General features: G+C 47.0%; 1 protein-coding gene across 1 annotated transcript in view; it reads right to left on the bottom strand.

Moving 5' to 3' along the window:
- Positions 1-9,867, bottom strand: part of LOC107118731 (tetraspanin-15-like) — a 179,672-nt gene extending 169,805 nt beyond the window's left edge. The window contains exon 1 of the mRNA XM_015421085.1: positions 9,781-9,867. Coding sequence (XP_015276571.1) covers positions 9,781-9,867 — 87 coding nt within the window. The remainder of the gene's footprint in view (positions 1-9,780) is intronic.
- Positions 9,868-18,471: the final 8,604 nt, after the last annotated feature.

The following is an 18,471-nucleotide window of genomic DNA, read 5'->3' as shown; positions in this document are numbered from 1 at the left end:
CAGACTTTATTGACCCACAATTTGCTGTGGTCTTTAAGCAAGACGCTAAGATTGAGGAGATATCCAGGCACAAATTCTACACAGGCAGTCCTTCAGTAACAGACCAATGTGTCTGCTGAAGTGAGCATGGGAAGCTTTTAAACCAGCCCACTTCGGCGGCAGTAGCAGAAGGACAAGGCCAGCCCTTTCCTCTGGGCACTGAGGCGACAAGCACGTCTCTCTAGAAAGGAGGGAGGGGTACAAATGGCTGCTATTTACAAGAAGTAGGCTTCATCTAATGAATATACTTTATTAGATCAGGTGTCCCCAATCTCTTTGAGCCTGTGGGCAGCATTGAAATTCTGACACAGGGTGGTGGGCACAACACAAAATAGCTGCCAAAGGTATGCCCGGGGTCCAGCATACCTAAGGGATCGCCTCTCCCCATATGTCCCTCCAAGAGCACTACCATCGGGGATGCAACATCTCCTGGCGATGCCAGGCCCCATTTACCAGGGCCAGAGCCTTCTTGGTGGCGGCTCCTACCTGGTGGAACGAGCTCCCGGAGAAGATCCGGGTCCTGCGGGACCTTGCACAGTTCCGCAGGGCCTGCAAGACGGAGCTCTTCCGCCAGGCGTTTGAGTAGAAGCCGCCACTACTGTACCATCACTATCTGGCCCTGGAAGGAAGAACGACAGCGTCAATGCGGAACAGACAGCACTGAGTGGGTATAACAGTATTAATACGTCATCTTTATGGAAGATCTATTCGGAACATCCCGAGCACTTAATAATAATGTTGTAATATTGTAGAAATGATTTTAAATGGTTTTAATTGTGTTTTATGTGTTGGCGTATGCCTGATTGTGAGCCGCCCTGAGCCCGCGTTGCGGGGAGGGCGGGCTATAAATTGAATGTATAAATAAATAAAAACAAAGTAGGTGGAGCCAATCACAAAACGGGTGCAGAAGGCAGAGCTAACCACCGAAAGTCACAGATCAAGGATACATACATACACATATGATTCTAATAGTAACTCTTCAACATTTCAGGCAGAAGCTCTGTCTAACAGGATGCCTTTTAATCTACCCAGCCAATCAAAAGCCACACCCAGCCCTGCTCCCTTTCTAACAGCAGTCGGCAGGTGCCAGGAAAGGTGTTGGCGGACACCAGAGCACCCACAGGCACCATGTTGGGGATTCCTTATGCCAGACAATTTGCAATTCCCCCCATGGAAAAGAATTTCCATTTGAGGTGATAACAAGGCAATATGAACATTGTGTCCACAGGGCTTAACCTGTGATGGCTCATCCACATCAAGCACTGAACACCTGTATGAACTGGCCCTTCCATCCTGCCTTTGCACTGTAAAGCTGTTATTTTGCCGCATGAGCCCTCCTCGGTTCTCAGCTTCCTTTGCCTGCACAGAAGCTTTGGCCATTTCATCACATTTGCTTAATCTAGTTTACCTAAATGGACAGTCACAACACTTTCAGTCTAGCCGATGGTGGGCCACACTGAGTTATGGTAATGATCAGTGTTAATTATTTTATTAATGCAAATCAAATGGCAGAAAGCAAAACCATTGTCGTGTTTCCCAACAGATCCTTTTCACTGACTCATCAAGTGAACAGTTGTCATACCACCATCAGGGAAATTGGCAAAGCTCCAAGATGATCCAAGAAAAGCTCCCCGGGCAACAGCATCCAATAAGCAGTGCTGTACTACCCAACACAAAGCTTTCGATAAAACCATCTGCAACATTAATAGTGAGTTTACATGACCAAGCCCACATGCAGCTTTCCCCCTTTAATCATATTCCATGTAGTTCTTTGATCATCTGCAACATGTTTACTCCTGCGATGGTTAATGCAGCGTTCTGTCACTAAGTGTCAGTAGAACGCTATTTGCTTGCCATCTTTGTGTATGTGAAAACCTATGTTGAGGCAACTACAGTAGTGCCTACTGGCAACATACAAGCATTATAATGTCAAATGAGAGCAACACACCACCACCCTTCCACTGGGTCCCAATCAGAGATTTGAATTAGTATTTATCTAGAACACTTCTTATCCCATTTTTCTCAACAATGGGGACCCAGAGCAGCTTTAAAAATACCAGCAAAAACAAATGTACACTTAATACCCAGGGCTGGCCTGGGATCTCCTGAGGGCAATCCATGAAGATCACTGGCTGTCAGCCAAGGGCCTTTGGCTCTTGCCCTCTAGCCACTCCCGGGCTCTAACTACCTGCAGCAGGAAACAAATGAAACCTCAGCTTAAGCCTTAAAAAAGTAAGCAGCCATTTCCTTATAATTCCCCACCCTTTCTAAAGAAATCTAAACTGGAGCACAAGTAGCCAAACACACAGAGAGATGATGGCCACACATATCACCTGTATATAGCCCATTTGAACCACCTTCTACTCCAAAGGCTCAATAAGATTAAACCTGATCTGAACAAAACTTTTCCTACATGCAATGTATACCTCAGGGAACACAATCCAACGTTTGACAAGGCCCATAAGCAGAATCAGAATGATTATGAGCAGCAAGGAAAAATTTGTGGCATTTACTCAGGAACTTCTGGTTTTCTCTCGTGGAAAAACAAAAGGCTTCTTGTCCAGTGGACCATCTAAAGTTGTAATGTGAATAATTACACAGGGCTGCTTTACTGAACACATGAAGCTGTTATATCCTCAAACCATTGGTCTATTGAGGTCAGTATTGTCTACTCTGACTGGCAGAAGCTCTCCAGCAAAGGTCTTTTACACAACCTCCTGCCTGTTTCTTGTAATTGGAGATGTTGGGGACTGAACCAGGGACAATGCTCTGCCACTGAGCCATTTCCCCATCTCTACTGAATGGTGTGCTTTTAAAGAGTGCCTTGCTGTTGCAGGAAACATCGCTCCTATAGTTTATGGAGGCTACCCTCTGACAAGCAGGCTGATGACACTGATGATCAGATAGATCGATATGGTGTTTACAGTCTAAGCCAGCAAGCCCCTGATGTCATACTGAAACAAATCATCAGCAGAGTAGTCCTATGAAGCCTCTGCAGGGCAAGGAATTGGCTTTTTTGAATGCTTCCCCCTCCCCCAAAATAGCAGCATGCCCCAGCCTCACTTTCTCCTAGGGATGCTTGCTTGCTTTGAGAAGATGTGTACTCTCACTGAGTCACTGCTTTAGTTGACACCTATCTGATCCGTGCATCCACAGGATAAGAGAATATGACCACCATCACAGGGAATCAGAGAGGAAGGGGAGGTGGTGAGGCTCCAAGGAGGGCTCCATGAAACAAAGACAGAAGTCTTCATTTACCAGTACAAAAAAGTAACACACACACCTAACTCAGAACACTATCGCTTTTCTTATTTTTGCCACTCCCTTTTCTGGAAGCCTGTGCAATCTGTAAATTACACCTTTTTGCCAAGCAAACTTTGATTCACTGAGCAGTAAAACAATTCCGTCATTAGATTACCAGTCTGCCACACAACCAGTGCAAACATGTACAGAGAGGCCAAACTGACAATGAAATGGTCTAGGAAAGACACCTTGCATTCAATAATCTGCCACTCGACCCCCAACACACAGCCCATTGTCTACTTATGCAAAGTGTCTACTTACATTTTTGCATGTGCCCAATCTCAAAGACTCTGGATGGATCAATGTGTGTGTACACACAAGATACTTCGGTATCACTAACTGGGGAATAAAATGTGTTGATGTATCACCTGATAAACTAGAGCACTGAAGTTTGTGGTGTAGGCACCATGATTCTTAGAAAAGTCCGAAAGTAAGACACTTTGTTTTGCCCTGAAAACAGGGGATTCTATGTACCCCTAAATAGTTAAGTCACTCATATTATCCAGGAAGCAAAATTTCTTTGATTATCAGTCTCCAAGGGCAGGCCCACCCTAATTGGTCCATATCCCCTGTGAGGGGAATGCAACAAGTTCAACCATGCCTTCAGCAGACAGTGATCACACCATGACCAAGGCCCAGATCATCAGAGTCCCTAACTGCTCCCTACAGAAAAAGAAGTCTCCGTATATGCCTTCTGTAATGCATTGGGCCCATTATATGTTGGGATAGTTCCCATGGTTGTCATAAATGACATGAATGCCTTGACCTGACAGCATGAATATTAAAGGGACCTGGGACAATCATCCTCAAGGTCATCAACACCACATCTGAGATCAACTTATCCGGCACTGGCAAGCCAGAGCAACGTTAATCTGTGCTGGGAACAAAACATAAGGACCATAAAGTGAAAGTTGGCCTCTTTCTAAGCCAGGCATATGCAGTATAAAAGATGAGTACTTAATGTGTTTGTCTGTGGCAGTAAAAAAAGAGCAAGAGTCCAGTGGCAAACAAAATTTGTGGCAGGGTAAGAGCTTTTGTGAGTCACTTCTGAAGAAGTGAGCAGAGACTCTCAAAAGCTCATAAAGGTAAAGGTAAAGGTTCCCTTGCTCGAAAGCCAGTCGAATCCGACTCTAGGGTTGCGGTGCTCATCTCCGTTTCAAAGCCGAAGAGCCAGCGCTGTCCGAAGACGTTTCCGTGGTCATGTGGCCGGCATGACTAAACACCAAGGCGCACGGAACGCTGTTACCTTCCCACCGAAGTGGTCCCTATTTATCTACTTGCAATTTCTTGCTTTCAAACTGCTAGGTTGGCAGGAGCTGGAACTAGAGACAGGAGCTCACCCTGTCTTGCGGCACCCGGGTCTTGAACCACTGAACTACTGACCTTCCACAGCCTGCAGTTCAGCGTCTTAACCACTTGAGCCACCGCAGCTCCATCAAAAGCTCATACCCTGCCACAAATTTTGTTTGCCACTGGACTCTTGCTCTTTTTTACTGTCACAGACAGACTAACACGGATACACATCTTGATCTACAGGCATATGCAGACAGAGTACAGAGTCGGGGGGGGGGACAGCAACCCCATTTTCCAGTTCAGAGTTATTGAAGGACTTTATAGCTGGCTAGCTCTAACTGAAATAGAATGCCATTAGGAGATTCATCCAGCCATGTTCAGGTCTAGCAAGCCAGGGTCAGCATCCACATGGCAACGATTCTGTGTCCCTTCTGTCGCCACAGAGAATACACTTTACCTCTTGCATTGTTGGTCTCAGTCCATCACAACCACCACGTCTTCCCCCATGCCACTGGAGGGCTGGGGAGGGGGGACTTTAACAGAATCTGTAACTGACATCTCTATAGCCAATGCAACTGACACATTTCTATAACATTAAGATACTGCAGTATGTCAATTACTAATTTATTTTAATGCTTAGTGACTTGGGAGGTGCAAAGAGACAGGGAGCTGAGGCAAGGAAAATGGCACTTATGTGAGTGGGATCTGCAAGAATGTGCGCCTTCCTATCCACACAGTGTGCAAAGGTGCTTTAACTGCAATCTTTCCCAAAGACTGAACAAAACCAGTTTCGGGAAAGATCATGGCAAAGCAGGAGGTAACTGCATGCAGATGCATAAAAAACAACAAGACCCAAGCCAGAGAAAAACTTCTATGTGAAAGAAGCCCATACTCACATGATCTTCTGACAGTAAAGCTCTTATTTTTTACATAGCTGACAATGCAGATCAACAAGTTTGAAACAAAGAAAATAAGAATTCCTCTGCTGACATCTCTATGGATGGGACAGCCATGACGCATATATATTAAGGACCTTCTACTCCCACGCAAATATTATGATCACTTTCAGGGGACCCCCAGTCATCTGAGGCTAGACAGGTGGCAACCCAAGAAAGGGCCTACTGTTATGGCACCAAACTAATGGAATTTCCTCCCCAGGGAGATTCATCTAACCCTCTTGATCATTGTCTTCTGCCAGTGGGTGAAGACTTTTCAGTTTTGTCTGTCATTCTCTTACAGATCCTCCTTGTTTGTTTTTAATCTCTGGTTTTATATACTATATATATATACACACACACACTATTCTTAAAGTTGATTTGATGCCTTTTGATGTTCTGGTCACCACACCTTAAAAAGGATATTATAGCTTTGGAATAAGTGCAGAAAAGGGCAACTAGATTGATAAAAGGGTTGGAACACTTTCCCTATGAAGAAAGGTTAAAGCGCTTAGGGCTCTTTAGCTTGGAGAAATGACGACTGAGGGGAGACATGATTGAGGTTTATAAGATTATGCATGGGATAGAGCAGGTAGAGAAAGAGGTACTTTTCTCCCTTTCTCACAATACAAGAACTTGTGGGCACTCCATGAAATTGCTGAGCGGTCAGGTTAGAACGGATAAAAGGAAGTACTTCTTCACCCAAAGAGTGATTAACACATGGAATTCACTGCCACAGGAGGTGGTGGCGGCTACAAGCATGGACGGCTTCAAAAGGGAATTAGATAAGCATATGGAGCAGAGGTCCATCAGTGGCTACTAGCCACAAGGTATAGATAGGGACTCTGGGGCAAGTGATGCTCTGTCATCTTGGTGCTTGGGGGGGTCAACAGTGGGAGGGCTTCTAATGTCCTGCCCCCACTGGTGGACCTCCTGATGGCACTGGTATTTCTGGCCACTGTGTGACACAGAGTGGTGGACTGGATGGGCCTTTGGCCTGATCCAACATTGGCGTCTCTTATGTTCTTAAATTGTCTACCACCCTGAGGGCCCTAATTGGGTGGAAAAGCAGAATAGGACTATAGCAGTTCCCTGTCCTCACCTATCTCCCCCAGCCAGCACCCCTCCCACTGCCATACCACCTACCCATGCTCCACCCTAATACCAGAAGGCCCAACACACACGCCTGACAGTTTGATATTATTTGCTCAATGATTCTCCCCAAATCTTTACCTGCCTCCACTTGCTTGCAGCTCTACTACCTTCAACACCACCACTCATGGGACAGAACCCCACCAGAAAGCCAGAGTACCATGGCAAGGGGATGAAGCCCTCTGGCAGCAGAGGCCTGGCAAAAGGCCAATCAACCACAAGGGGCTGGTGGCTATGGCAGTAGCCGGGACTCTGACTGCATGTGGTGGGTTGAACCTTTCTTAATTAGCCAGACCATGCCCTATCATACCATGACAGTAGCTAAAGTTCTGTTGCTTCTTCACAGGCATAAATTAGAATTGAATTGTGCATAGCATCCAGGGGTGTGCATATCTGACTGCAAAATGCAAGCTTCATATACTGGTAGCATATCACTGTGCTCTCTTCATCGTTACCAGCATGTATTAAAACTTTCCTCTTTATTATCCTTGTTAACACACCTAATGAACAAATGTAAAAAGGTAAAGGTAAAGGTTTGCATTGTTACCAGCATGTATTAAAACTTTCCTTTGCTTGAAAGCCAGTCGAATCCGACTCTAGGGTTGCAGTGCTCATCTCCGTTTCAAAGCCGAAGAGCCAGCGCTGTCCGAAGACATTTCTGTGGTCATGTGGCCGGCATGACTAAACACCAAGGTGCACGGAACGCTGTTACCTTCCCACTGAAGTGGTACCTATTTATCTACTTGCAATTTCTTGCTTTCAAACTGCTAGGTTGGCAGGAGATGGAACTAGAGACGGGAGCTCACTCCGTCATGCGGCACACTCGGGTCTCGAACTGCTGAACTACCAACCTTCCACAGCCTGCAGTTCAGCGTCTTAACCACTTGAGCCACCGCAGCTCAAAAGCCAAATTTCCTGCACCACTCAACAATCTCCCCTCTTCTCCTCTGCAGGCTCTGTAGCATCACCCCATCTCTTACTTCAACCTTCCCAAGATAAGGCCTCCCTTACCACTGCCACCCCTTTAATACACCCTGTAACTTCATGCATGCCCTGCCTTGGAGGGTCCAGGTTGGCCTAATACCATCAGGTCTCACAAAGCTAAGCAGGGTCAGCCCTGGTTAGTACATGGATGGGAGACCACCACAGAATTCCAGAGTAGCTACACAGAAGCAGGCAACAGCAAACCATTATTCTCTTCCCATGCAAGGTACAAATTAAGCTGGCTGTTTACAGATATATCTGTGCTTTTATAATAATCCAAGTAAGGCTGCAGCTTGACCACACTTCCCACCACCAACTTCATACATTCCCCACGGCAGATAGCCTGTCTCTGACTGCCCTCACAGCCCCCCTATGACTTGCTCCTCATTCTCTTCCCATGCAAGGTACAAATTAATCTGTTTACAGATCTATCTGTGCTTTTATAATAATCCAAGTAACTTTGGGGCCATTTCCCCCCCCAGCATTAGTCAAAAAGTTACAGCTAGATTCTATTTTCACAAAAATGCAACTGATATATTGCTGCTTTTTAGTACAACTCAGTCCAGAACAATACTAGCCAAACAAACACAAGTGCATTGGAGAAAAGGGGTCATACAAACACCTAAAACTTCCCCTGCCAGTAGCTGAGATAAGCCAACTGTAGCACTGTTCTGTGATGATAAGCAGAGCTATCCATTAGTCTTTCAAGTGGCTGGGTGGGCAAGCCATCACCGCTCACAGAAGTCACCTGTGCACTTAATGCAATTGCAGTAATAATATATATTTGTCAAAGCTGAGAGTTTTAGAGTACTTCACTACTATTTCAGCAATATCAGAATAAAACAGATGTCACATGTATTCCAGTGCGCTTTTGTGAGTCACAACTTACTTTACTCTGAGGGGGGGGGGGGGATGGAGAGAAGGCCACAAAGTCAAGTGGCTGACCTCAGCTGCCTGAAGGCAGGTGCAGAATTCACTTAAATTTCCAACAGCTACTCTTGGGGAGAGCAAGAGATCAGAGTCACCTCCTCAGCAGTGTTCCCTCTAAGCTGAGTTAGTGTGAGCTAGCTCACAGGTTTTTAGCCTCTGGCTCACACATTTTTGTCTCAGCTCAGGAAGGAGGGCTCCAGAGCAAACTAATCTATGTGGCAGCCAAATCGCTCGCTCACAGCTTCGATGCCCATAGCTCCCAAAGTAGAATTTTTGCTCACAAGACTCTGCAGCTTAGAGGGAACATTGCTCCTCAGCCACTTTTTTTACCAGCATTTGGTGCCAGCCCATATAGGTGAGAAAACACACTCTGCACCAACTCAGAGGCAGCTTTTTTTACTTCCTATACTGCAGGCTTGAACCCCAACCATGGAAACAGAGGCTAAGCCCTGGTGAAGTCTGGCAGAGATTAAGACTCAGAGCCAGTTGGGAAGAACCCAGTTCCCAGCTTGGTCCCCGGGCTACACTAGCTCCCAGTGGAGCATCCCACCCGATGTTGAGAACTTCCAGTTCCCCTTTTCTATCTGCCTTGGTTCAGGCAGCCTGCCACCACTGCTCCAGAAGAATCGGGCTCCCTGAAAACGCAACGGGAAGGATGGGAGAGCGAAGTCCCCCTCATGATCAGTTCCTACAAAGATGCCCATTCACAACCCAAAGGGGCGTGCGCGTGTGTGTGCGCGCATCGCTGCCTCACGCAAAACAGAAACAGGAGAGCCCGAGACAATGGAAAACCAGACGCAGTGTTAAACGTGCACCACTTCCAAGCAGAGTCTAAGGGGGGGGGGGGGGCTCTCTCTATTATCTACCTATTATTGGCAGTGCCTCGGGCTCATTTCGTTCGACTGAGGCGGAACAAAGCCCGGAACAGACAGCTTTAAGCTACCAAAATGGAGACAATAACAACCATCCTTCTGTGCGAGTCGGCGGGAAGCAGAGCCCACTCTCGCTCCCTCGCTCGCACACAGAGCGGTTTCCAGCCCGAGAATCACGATTCCTTGAGCCCCGGGCAAGAGGAGGAGGAGGAAGGCGTTGCGGAGACTTTCCAGCGACGGCGGGAGGCGGAAGACGCGCCTGAGTCACCTACCGAGAAGAGGGTGGAATAGGCGGAGAGCGCGAATTTGATGCAGTAGTAGTAGAGCAGCGAGTCTCGCCACTCCGCGTCTTTGCTCATCGCTGTGGCGGCGGCTGCTCCCGCCCGACTGTATTCGGTCTTCGGGAGAAGGTGCCTCCTCGGCCCCGGACATTGAGGAGCCCAAGCACGCTACCTTGCTTTCCAGGGGCTCTCTCTTCCAACTTCCGCTCCGGTGAAAGTGAAAGCAATTAAAGGGGCAGGCGGGAGCCGGGGAATCACAAAAGATAAGGTTAACCCTTCGAGGGCTTGTCGTCACAGGCAGTCGTTGCAAAGCTCCCGCACGCCCGCCCCTTGGGTTGCCACATGTTTTTACACGGTAGCTGTGAGTAACCGTGTTTCTCTCCCTGCTGTGAAGAGCCTCACCTGCCGATGAGGCCACTATTGAAGGCCAGACGATGGTCAACTGGGCCCCTTTGAACCCCGATTTCCAACATGGTGAGGAGGAACTAGGAGTTAGGGCCCTCTCTGTTCTCCCCCCCCCCCCCCATTCCTACTCATTAGGATTACCATCTCTGGCCAGGGAAACTCCTGGGTGGTGTCTGGGGAGGAGAAAGAGCTGAGGGGGATTGTGATGCCACACAGTTTGCCCTCCGAAATTGCTGTTTCCTCCAGGGGAACTAATCCCTGTAGTCTAGAGATCAGCTGCAATTCTGGAAGAACTCCAGGCTCCGCCCGCTAAAGCTGTGGTGGACCCATTGACTAATTCTGTTATTAGGCTCCCCTACAGCTGCTGGCTAGAGCCTGTGGTCGTCTAGTTTATCCACAGCACAACCCTGTGGATTTCAAGCCCCAAGAAATCCCCATGGAAGAAGCAAGTGGGTTTCGTCCAGTGAGTGTGCTTCAGATTACAGTCGGCCAGGGCAAATCTGTAATCCTGCTAAAGGTTCTGGTGAACCCAGCCTCAAAGCAGAAAGCAAAACTGATATCAATAGAAAATAGAGATGATGCAGCAGCTTCAACAGGTGCTCCTGCCACATTGATGGCAACTCTGCCACCACGCACCAGTGCTGCCCACTGATGGTGCCCTCACATTGCCCATGCAGGATAAGCATCCTTCAGTGCACAGTAAAGACTGGAGGATGTCACCGTACATAGGGAGAAACTAAAAGGGTCACACCAGTCACGAATCTGCTACCGATCTGATTCCCCTGATGAAGCCTGTTGGGCTGGTTAAACATGTCAGGAATTTGGGGGGATTTTAACTGAGTAATAAAGTATATGTTTGTTTTGCACCAGCAGCCTTGATCTTCTTTGTAATCTCTTGACACCATACACAGGACATACAAGAAACCCAGTCGGACAGCCACCAAGACACCACAGTGCTCCCTTCCCAGTTTTGACCCCAGTGAGCCGAAGGCCTGCAATGGATATCTATAGCCACACACTCCAATGCCCCCTGCAACCACAGGGCTTCAGTTCCCAGGTTAGCCAAAGACAGCCTACAAAAGCATCATCTTTGGTGTGCCATTCCATTCATGACATCCCTGATGTACTGGAGAGTGGCTTGCTAGAGGACCAGAGTCCCCATCTTACCAGAGGAGCAATTCTACTCCAAAGCGAAGCAGCTTCTTGTGAAGGCAGAGGAAAGGGAGATGCTAAGATGAGAACAGGAAAAACTATGAAAGCTCTATCAGGCCCTGACCTGGATAGCCCAGGCAAGCCCAATCTCATCAGATCTTGGAATCTAAGCAGGCCCAAGCCTGGCAAGTATTTGGATGGGAAACCTCTGGAGAATACCAGGGCCGTGAGGCCAGAGGCAGGCTTCCAAGCCACCTCTCTGAGAACGTCCTAGCCCCACTAGGGCTCACCAGAAGTCACCATGACTTCCAGGCTTACAAGCATGCACACACACACACACACAATACTCACCAGAACAAAACTAAAAGCTCCATCTATGGCTCCATGGCATGGTGTGAAGTCACAAAAGCAACAAGCAGGAGGCTATATCCCTGTCTCCCTCTGTGCTGTGGTTGCAAACAGAAAAGAGCTGGTGTGCTTCTGGGAGGAACAAAACTCCCATTCCATGATACAAAGTCCTTGTGTTGTTCCCCAACAAAAATGAGGACTTTGTAATGTGTAGATGGACACTATCCCAGCAAGCTCTGAGGAACTTGAACCAGGATTTGCAGTACAGCTTGGTGGGAGGGCATGATGCACAGGAAAATTGGTAAGAGGGTGCAACGCCTGCCACAGGAAACGGACGTTGTCCTCTGTACATGGACAGCGCCAATCTCTGCACAGTGGAGACATCATTGGTCAGTGCTATCATCCCATACCACATCTCATGCAAAAGTGAGGGGTACAGTAACACTAGATCCCATGTCTCTCTGCAACCCCCCAACTATCAGGGCAGTAAAGAATATCATGACAAGGCCCAGCCTGTGGTATCTTTCTCCTCTACTCTTCTTCCACCAGCTTCCAGGAAGCACATGTTGGGACTGTTAGCTGGAAGTGGCAGCTATGCATTAGAGGGATGGAAGAGAACTGAAAAACAGATGCAAAAGTATAAACATAAAACAGATAAAAAACCAGATGCAAAAATAAAAAATATAAATACTGACTTTTAATAGAAACATTGTTTGTACATCACTGCACAGTTTCTTCAAAGAATTATTGCTATGGCTGAGAAACTGCAAGGGAACAGCATCAGCTCTAGTCCTTCAGAACAGGGTAATTCTTAGTTCCCAGAGGACATTGTAATGAGTGGAAAAGCTTTTCTCCTAAAGGGGAAGTATTAATATTTGTACATCTATTCTCCAGTTCTTCTGAAATGTCAAGACTTGTTGTGCCAAATAGTCTTTGGATTGGTTTTTACGTTGCAGAACGTGATGGCTTTTTAAAAATTTAAATTGAAGGGCAAGTCACATAGCTCGGCTCCTTACCTGAAAGAATTCATAAAATGACAAGTAATATGCTTGCAGTTTTAAATTAGCTTTCATCCCCTGATTAACCTTCCTTGTTTCGTATTGTTTTACAGATTTTGAATATTGACTATCTGAAGAACTTGATCCTGTGACTGGTACTGAGAGATGGTAGGACCGTTACTGATATGCTCTAATCATATACTGTCATGTGTGGGGAGAGTTTATCTAAATTCACCTGGATGTGACTCCTGATGAGGATTCTGAGGAAAGCTATCTGTGGGTTCATGAAATATTGTAGATTCCCAGATCTGTGTCATTTGGTAGTGTGGTAGAACAGGACTGCTCTGGCCTGCAGACCCTATTTCACCCTGCCCTTCAAGGTTTTCCCAACACCTTTTCTCTCCAGTAACTTGCCAGTGTGCCACCACCTGACCTTTGTAAGGAATTGCCCACTTGGAGGGTCAGGGCTCCCAGCTTCCCTTCCAAGTTCAAGGCCTTGCCTCCATGTCTCCCACTGCCCAGCGCCTGGTCACCACAGGGACCCTTTAGTGTCTTGGGCCCCTTTGGAGGAATAGCCACTTCCCAACTGCCTGCATTCCCCCTGGAGCCCCTTTTAAAATAGTATGTCCAAGACAGTGGAGGTCTATGTGGTACAAACAACCACTGCCAACATCATAAGTTATAAAGTATTTATTTAAAAGAAAATGTTCACAAGCATACTTTTAGCACAGCACCAGATTGAGCAAGGGATCAAAAAGAAATTGGCAAAATGCCCTGAGCCTGCTTTGGCAGGGAGGGTGGGGTATAAATCAATCTGTCCCTCTCTGTATACATGCCCTATCAGATGTTAAAATTTAGGAAAGGCTCCTTAGCTTTCAGAAGTTACAGATCTCTACATAGTGACCATTATCTTGACACTTCCTTCAGCTCTCCAGGACAGCATATGGTCAATAGCTGCCCCCTCCAGACCTCAGTTAAGAGTTCTGTCTCCTGTGATGGACCCAGTACAAAAGAAACCTCCTTCCTTCTTTTCCCCACCCCCTGACCAGGTCAGGCCAGGTCAGAGAAGCGTTTTCTGGGGCTTCTTCCCGGAGATTATTCCTGGATCTATTCTAGTATAAAAGGTAAAGGTTCCCTTGCTCGAAAGCCAGTCGAATCCGACATCTGCGTTTCAAAGCCGAAGAGCCAGCGCTGTCCGAAGACGTTTCCGTGGTCATGTGGCCGGCATGACTAAACACCAAGGTGCACGGAACGCTGTTACCTTCCCACCAAAGTGGTCCCTATTTATCTACTTGCAATTTCTTGCTTTCGAACTGCTAGGTTGGCAGGAGCTGGAACTAGAGACGGGACTCCGTCTTGCGGCACCCGGGTCTTGAACTACTGACCTTCCACAGCCTGCAGTTCAGCGTCTTAACCACTTGAGCCACCGCAGCTCCTAGTATAAAGTCCTCCAAATCCCTGCTTGGAGAAGAGGGGGAGAACTTGACCCACCCCATTGTCTCTAGCTAGATCTATTAGCATTTCTTAAGCAGTAGCTGAGGTGAGCCTGGAAAGCCATTGAACTGACGCCCCCCCACCTGTTCTCTGCCCAGAGGGAAAATAACTTTTAAAACATCTTGGTGAAGGTTTTGCTCATGTCAAACCTCCCAGGAAAAAATACATTTCTTTACAGGCAGTATACCAAGAGTCTGGCAGAGCTAGGCACACTTTTCCATGTGTATTTATTTACAAGAGAGAGCCAGTGTGGTGTAGTGGTTAAGAGTGGTGGACTCTAATCTGGAGAACCAGGTTTGATTCCCTACTCCTCCACATGCAGCCAGCTGGGTGACCTTGGGTCAGTCACAGTTCTCTCGGAGCTGTTCTCTCAAGGTGTCTCCTAGCCCCACCTACCTCACAGGGTATCTGTTGTGAGGAGAGGAAGGGAAGGAGATTATAAACTGCTCCGAGACTCCTTCAGGTAGTGAAAAGTCGGGTATAAAACCTCCTCCTCCTTCTTCATACCACCTTTCCACCCTCACAAGAGCCACCAAGGTGACTAACAATTTTAAACATACATGATAAAATTGCATTTTAAAATATTAAAATCACTTCCCCAAACACATCATTAAAACAATTAAAAACAGAGTTAAAATCCATACAAGACATAAAAACAGCATTTTAAAAATTGGTTAGGAAAGAAGGATCACTGAGGGAATGCCAAATGAAGCAAGAAAGACTTCATCAGCTGGCAAAAGATGTCAACAGAGGGGACAGACAAATCTTTTGGGGGGAAGAGTTCCAGAGCTTTGATGCTATGACCAAGAAGGCCCTCTCCAGGGTTGGCATCCACCTAATCTCAGAAGACAAGAGCACCTGAAGCAGGGCATCTGAAGATGACCATAGTGGTTGCATGGGTTTACAAGGGAGTAGGCAGTCCCTCAGGCATATTTTGGTCCCAAATTGTATAGGGCTTTGAAGGTCAAGACTAGCACCTTGAATTGTGCCCAGAAACAAATTGGGAGCCAGTGTAGATGGGTCAAGACTGGATGACCCACTCCAGTCAACATTCGAACTACAGCATTCTGCACCAGTTGAAGATTCCAGGCAACTCAAGGGCAGCCACACATACAGTGCATTAATCTAATCAAGACATAACCAGGTCATGTATTAAAGTGGCCAGATCTTTTCTGCCCAGGAAAGGCCACAGCTGGCTAACCAGCCAAAGCTGGTATTAGGCACTCCAGGCCACACCTGCTTGAGCAGCAGTAGCCCTAGATCTAAGAGACTCAAAGATCATCCCCCACAGTAGGGACCTATTCCTTCAAGGAAGGACAACCTCATCCAGAATGGGTAACACCTTAAATCCCAGGCCAGGCCGTCCACCCACAAGTAGCACTTCAGGATTAAGTTTCAATTTATTATGCCACATCCAGGGGTCATTTTGTAGAAAAAGAGGTGCAGGAGCTCATTAGCATAACTTATTTTGCATATGCCACACTCCCTGAAATCACGGGAAGTGTGTCAGAAGGCAACACCCACCACTCAGACTCCACTGGACTGTTTTGGATTGCTAGCTATTGGGGGGGGGGATGTGCAGATCTGTCCTCGCAGAGGAGGGAGAGCTTGTACCTGAATAAAACTTGGTCTTAAAGGTGCCACTGGACTATTTTGGGCCAGGGGGCCAGGGGGGGCTCTGCAGCTTACCTGGCTGCTTCTTGCTCTGACTGAGGGCTGCTGGGAGCAGGGGGTGGGGCTTGTTGCATGTGCCCACCCCCTGGACTCTTTACTGCCGGAGCTCCACTCCTGTGCCCTCCTGCAGGAAATGACCCCTGCCCGCATCCACTCCAAAACTGCTTCCAGGCACCATTTCAGGGTTACTGCAGCATTCCTGGGATCAGCTGGAAGTGCAAGATAGGGCTGTGACAACCCAGCCCAGATCTCCAAATGATTTCACCCATCAGTCTCATGCTCATGTTAAAGAGTATAGGGGGCAAGATGGAACCTTGTGAGACCCCATAGGCCAAAGACCAAGGGGCTGAGCAGCAGTCACCCACAATACCACATTTTGAAACCTACCACAAAATGGTGCCCCCCAATCTCAGTCCAGACAGAGAGTCCAAAAAGAAAACCTGATAAATGGTATTAAAAGCCACTGAGAGGTCCAGGAGAATCAACAGAGTCACACTCCCTCTTTCCACCTCCCAGTGCTAGTCATCCACCAGGGCCACCAAGGTTGTTTCAGTCCCATAACCAGACCTAAACCCAGACCTGGAAGGGTTCTAAACAATTTGCCTTATCCAGGAAAGTTTGGAGTTATCCAGCATAGGCTTGTTGTTGTTGTTGTTCAGTCGCCATCCCCGTCTTCTTTGGCCTTCAATCTTTCCCAGCATCAGGGTCTTCTCCAGTGAGTGCTCCCTTCTCATTTGGTGGCCAAAGTATTTGAGTTTCAGTTTCATTATCTGGCCTTCCAGGGAACAGTCAGGGTTGATTTCTTTTAGGATTGACTGATTTGATCTTCTTGCAGTCCAAGGGACTCTCAAGAGTCTTCTCCAGCACCATAATTCAAAAGAATCTATTCTTCAGCGGTTGGCCTTCCTTATAGTCCAACTCTCGCAGCCATACATTACTACTGGGAATACCATTGCTTTGACCATATGGACTTTTGTTGGCAGGGTGTCTGTATTTTTTATTATGCTGTCTAGGTTTGCCATAGCTTTCCTCCCAAGGAGCAGGCATCTCTTAATGTCATGGCTGCAGTCACTATCTGCAGTGATCTTGGATCCCAGGAACGTGAAGTCTTTCACTGCTTCCACGACTTCCCCTTCTATTTGCCAAGGAGTGATGGGGCCAGATGCCATGATCTTCATTTTTTGATGTTGAGTTTCAAGCCCACTTTTGCGCTCTCCTCTTTTACTTTGAACAAGAGGCTCTTTAGGTCCTCTTCAGTTTCTGCCATTAGAGTGGTATCGTCTGCATATCTGAGGTTGTTGATGTTTTCCCCAGCAATCTTAATTCCGGCTTGTGATTCACCCAGGCCGGCATTTCGCATGATGTACTCTGCATATAAATGAAATAAGCAAAGTGACAATATACATCCTTGTCGTACTCCTTTTCCGATGCTAAACCAATCAGTTGTTCCTGATTAAATTGTAAATAGCCCCCATACTTTCATTTCGACATTTTGTGATGGCAATTTTTTAAAAAAATCAATTTTGTTGGGATTTTGTTACACATTACAGAAGTAGAGGGAGACAAATTCAATGGCAGTTTTGGGTTACTGTTGTTCCATGCCTGTTCTGGCCTCAGAGTGAGGGTCTTGTATTCACGCAATATGCTTGGCGGTGTTTATGGCAAAGATGTTAACTGTAACAGTCTGCATGCATTGTTCAAAGAAGTGATATGGTATAAATAAGCAGTGAACTTGATACCTGCTGGTCTATGCTTGCCAAGACTCAGAACGGTTGCTGAAAATTACCACGTGCAAACTGTTTGAGCAAGTCTGTGCTAGCCACACGTAGAGCTTAATGAGAGGCTTCAAGTCACTTGGTCGGCACGACTCCAAGACTTCAGGGAACGATTTGAGGAACAGGAATCAAAGTCAGTAACAGAAAGACAAAAGGGCATGACAGCCAGACAAGTCATGGGGCCAGTATCGTGTCTCCATCAATTAGATTCTCCCTAAAAAGTGAGTTTCAGACATAGCCTGTGTGACATTAAAGTGGAAGACTAAATATCAGACCACGTTCATGTCCTGTGCTTAAACTATATAAAATAGCACTAAAACAATGAGGACTGGAGACTTTTTAAAAAACCACCAAATGTGAGGCTTACAAGATTCTCTGCCCTCTTCATCTTAAGATTTGGCACCACCCTTTCTTTATACTTGAATAGGACAGCCATGAGAACGCACAGATTTGGTTGCCCCCTCATATCTTGTTTGGCCTCAACAATCACTCTTCCTGACAATCCCTCTCCCTGGCTCACAAATGAATAAACCAGTTGAACCAAGGATACAGGCAAGAATTTGAAACTTGGTGTGTGGGGGGTGGAGGAGATTGCTTTGTTCACCCCCAATTTCCAGCATTCACAAGAGAACCCAATGTTGGATCAGGCCAGTAGGCCATCCAGTCCAACACTCTGTCACACAGTGGCCAAAAATACCCGGTGCCATCAGGAGGTCCATCAGTGGGGCCAGGACATTAGAAGCCCTCTGACTGTCACCCCCGCCCCCCAAGCACCAAGAATATAGAGCATCACTTGCCCCAGACTGAGAGTTCCTATCTATATCTTGGTGCTAATA

This window comes from Gekko japonicus, unplaced genomic scaffold, assembly GCF_001447785.1.
Source record: "Gekko japonicus isolate JY-2015 unplaced genomic scaffold, Gekko_japonicus_V1.1 scaffold13, whole genome shotgun sequence".
Taxonomy (NCBI): Eukaryota; Metazoa; Chordata; class Lepidosauria; order Squamata; family Gekkonidae; genus Gekko; species Gekko japonicus.
This window is presented reverse-complemented; position numbering and strand designations above follow the sequence as displayed.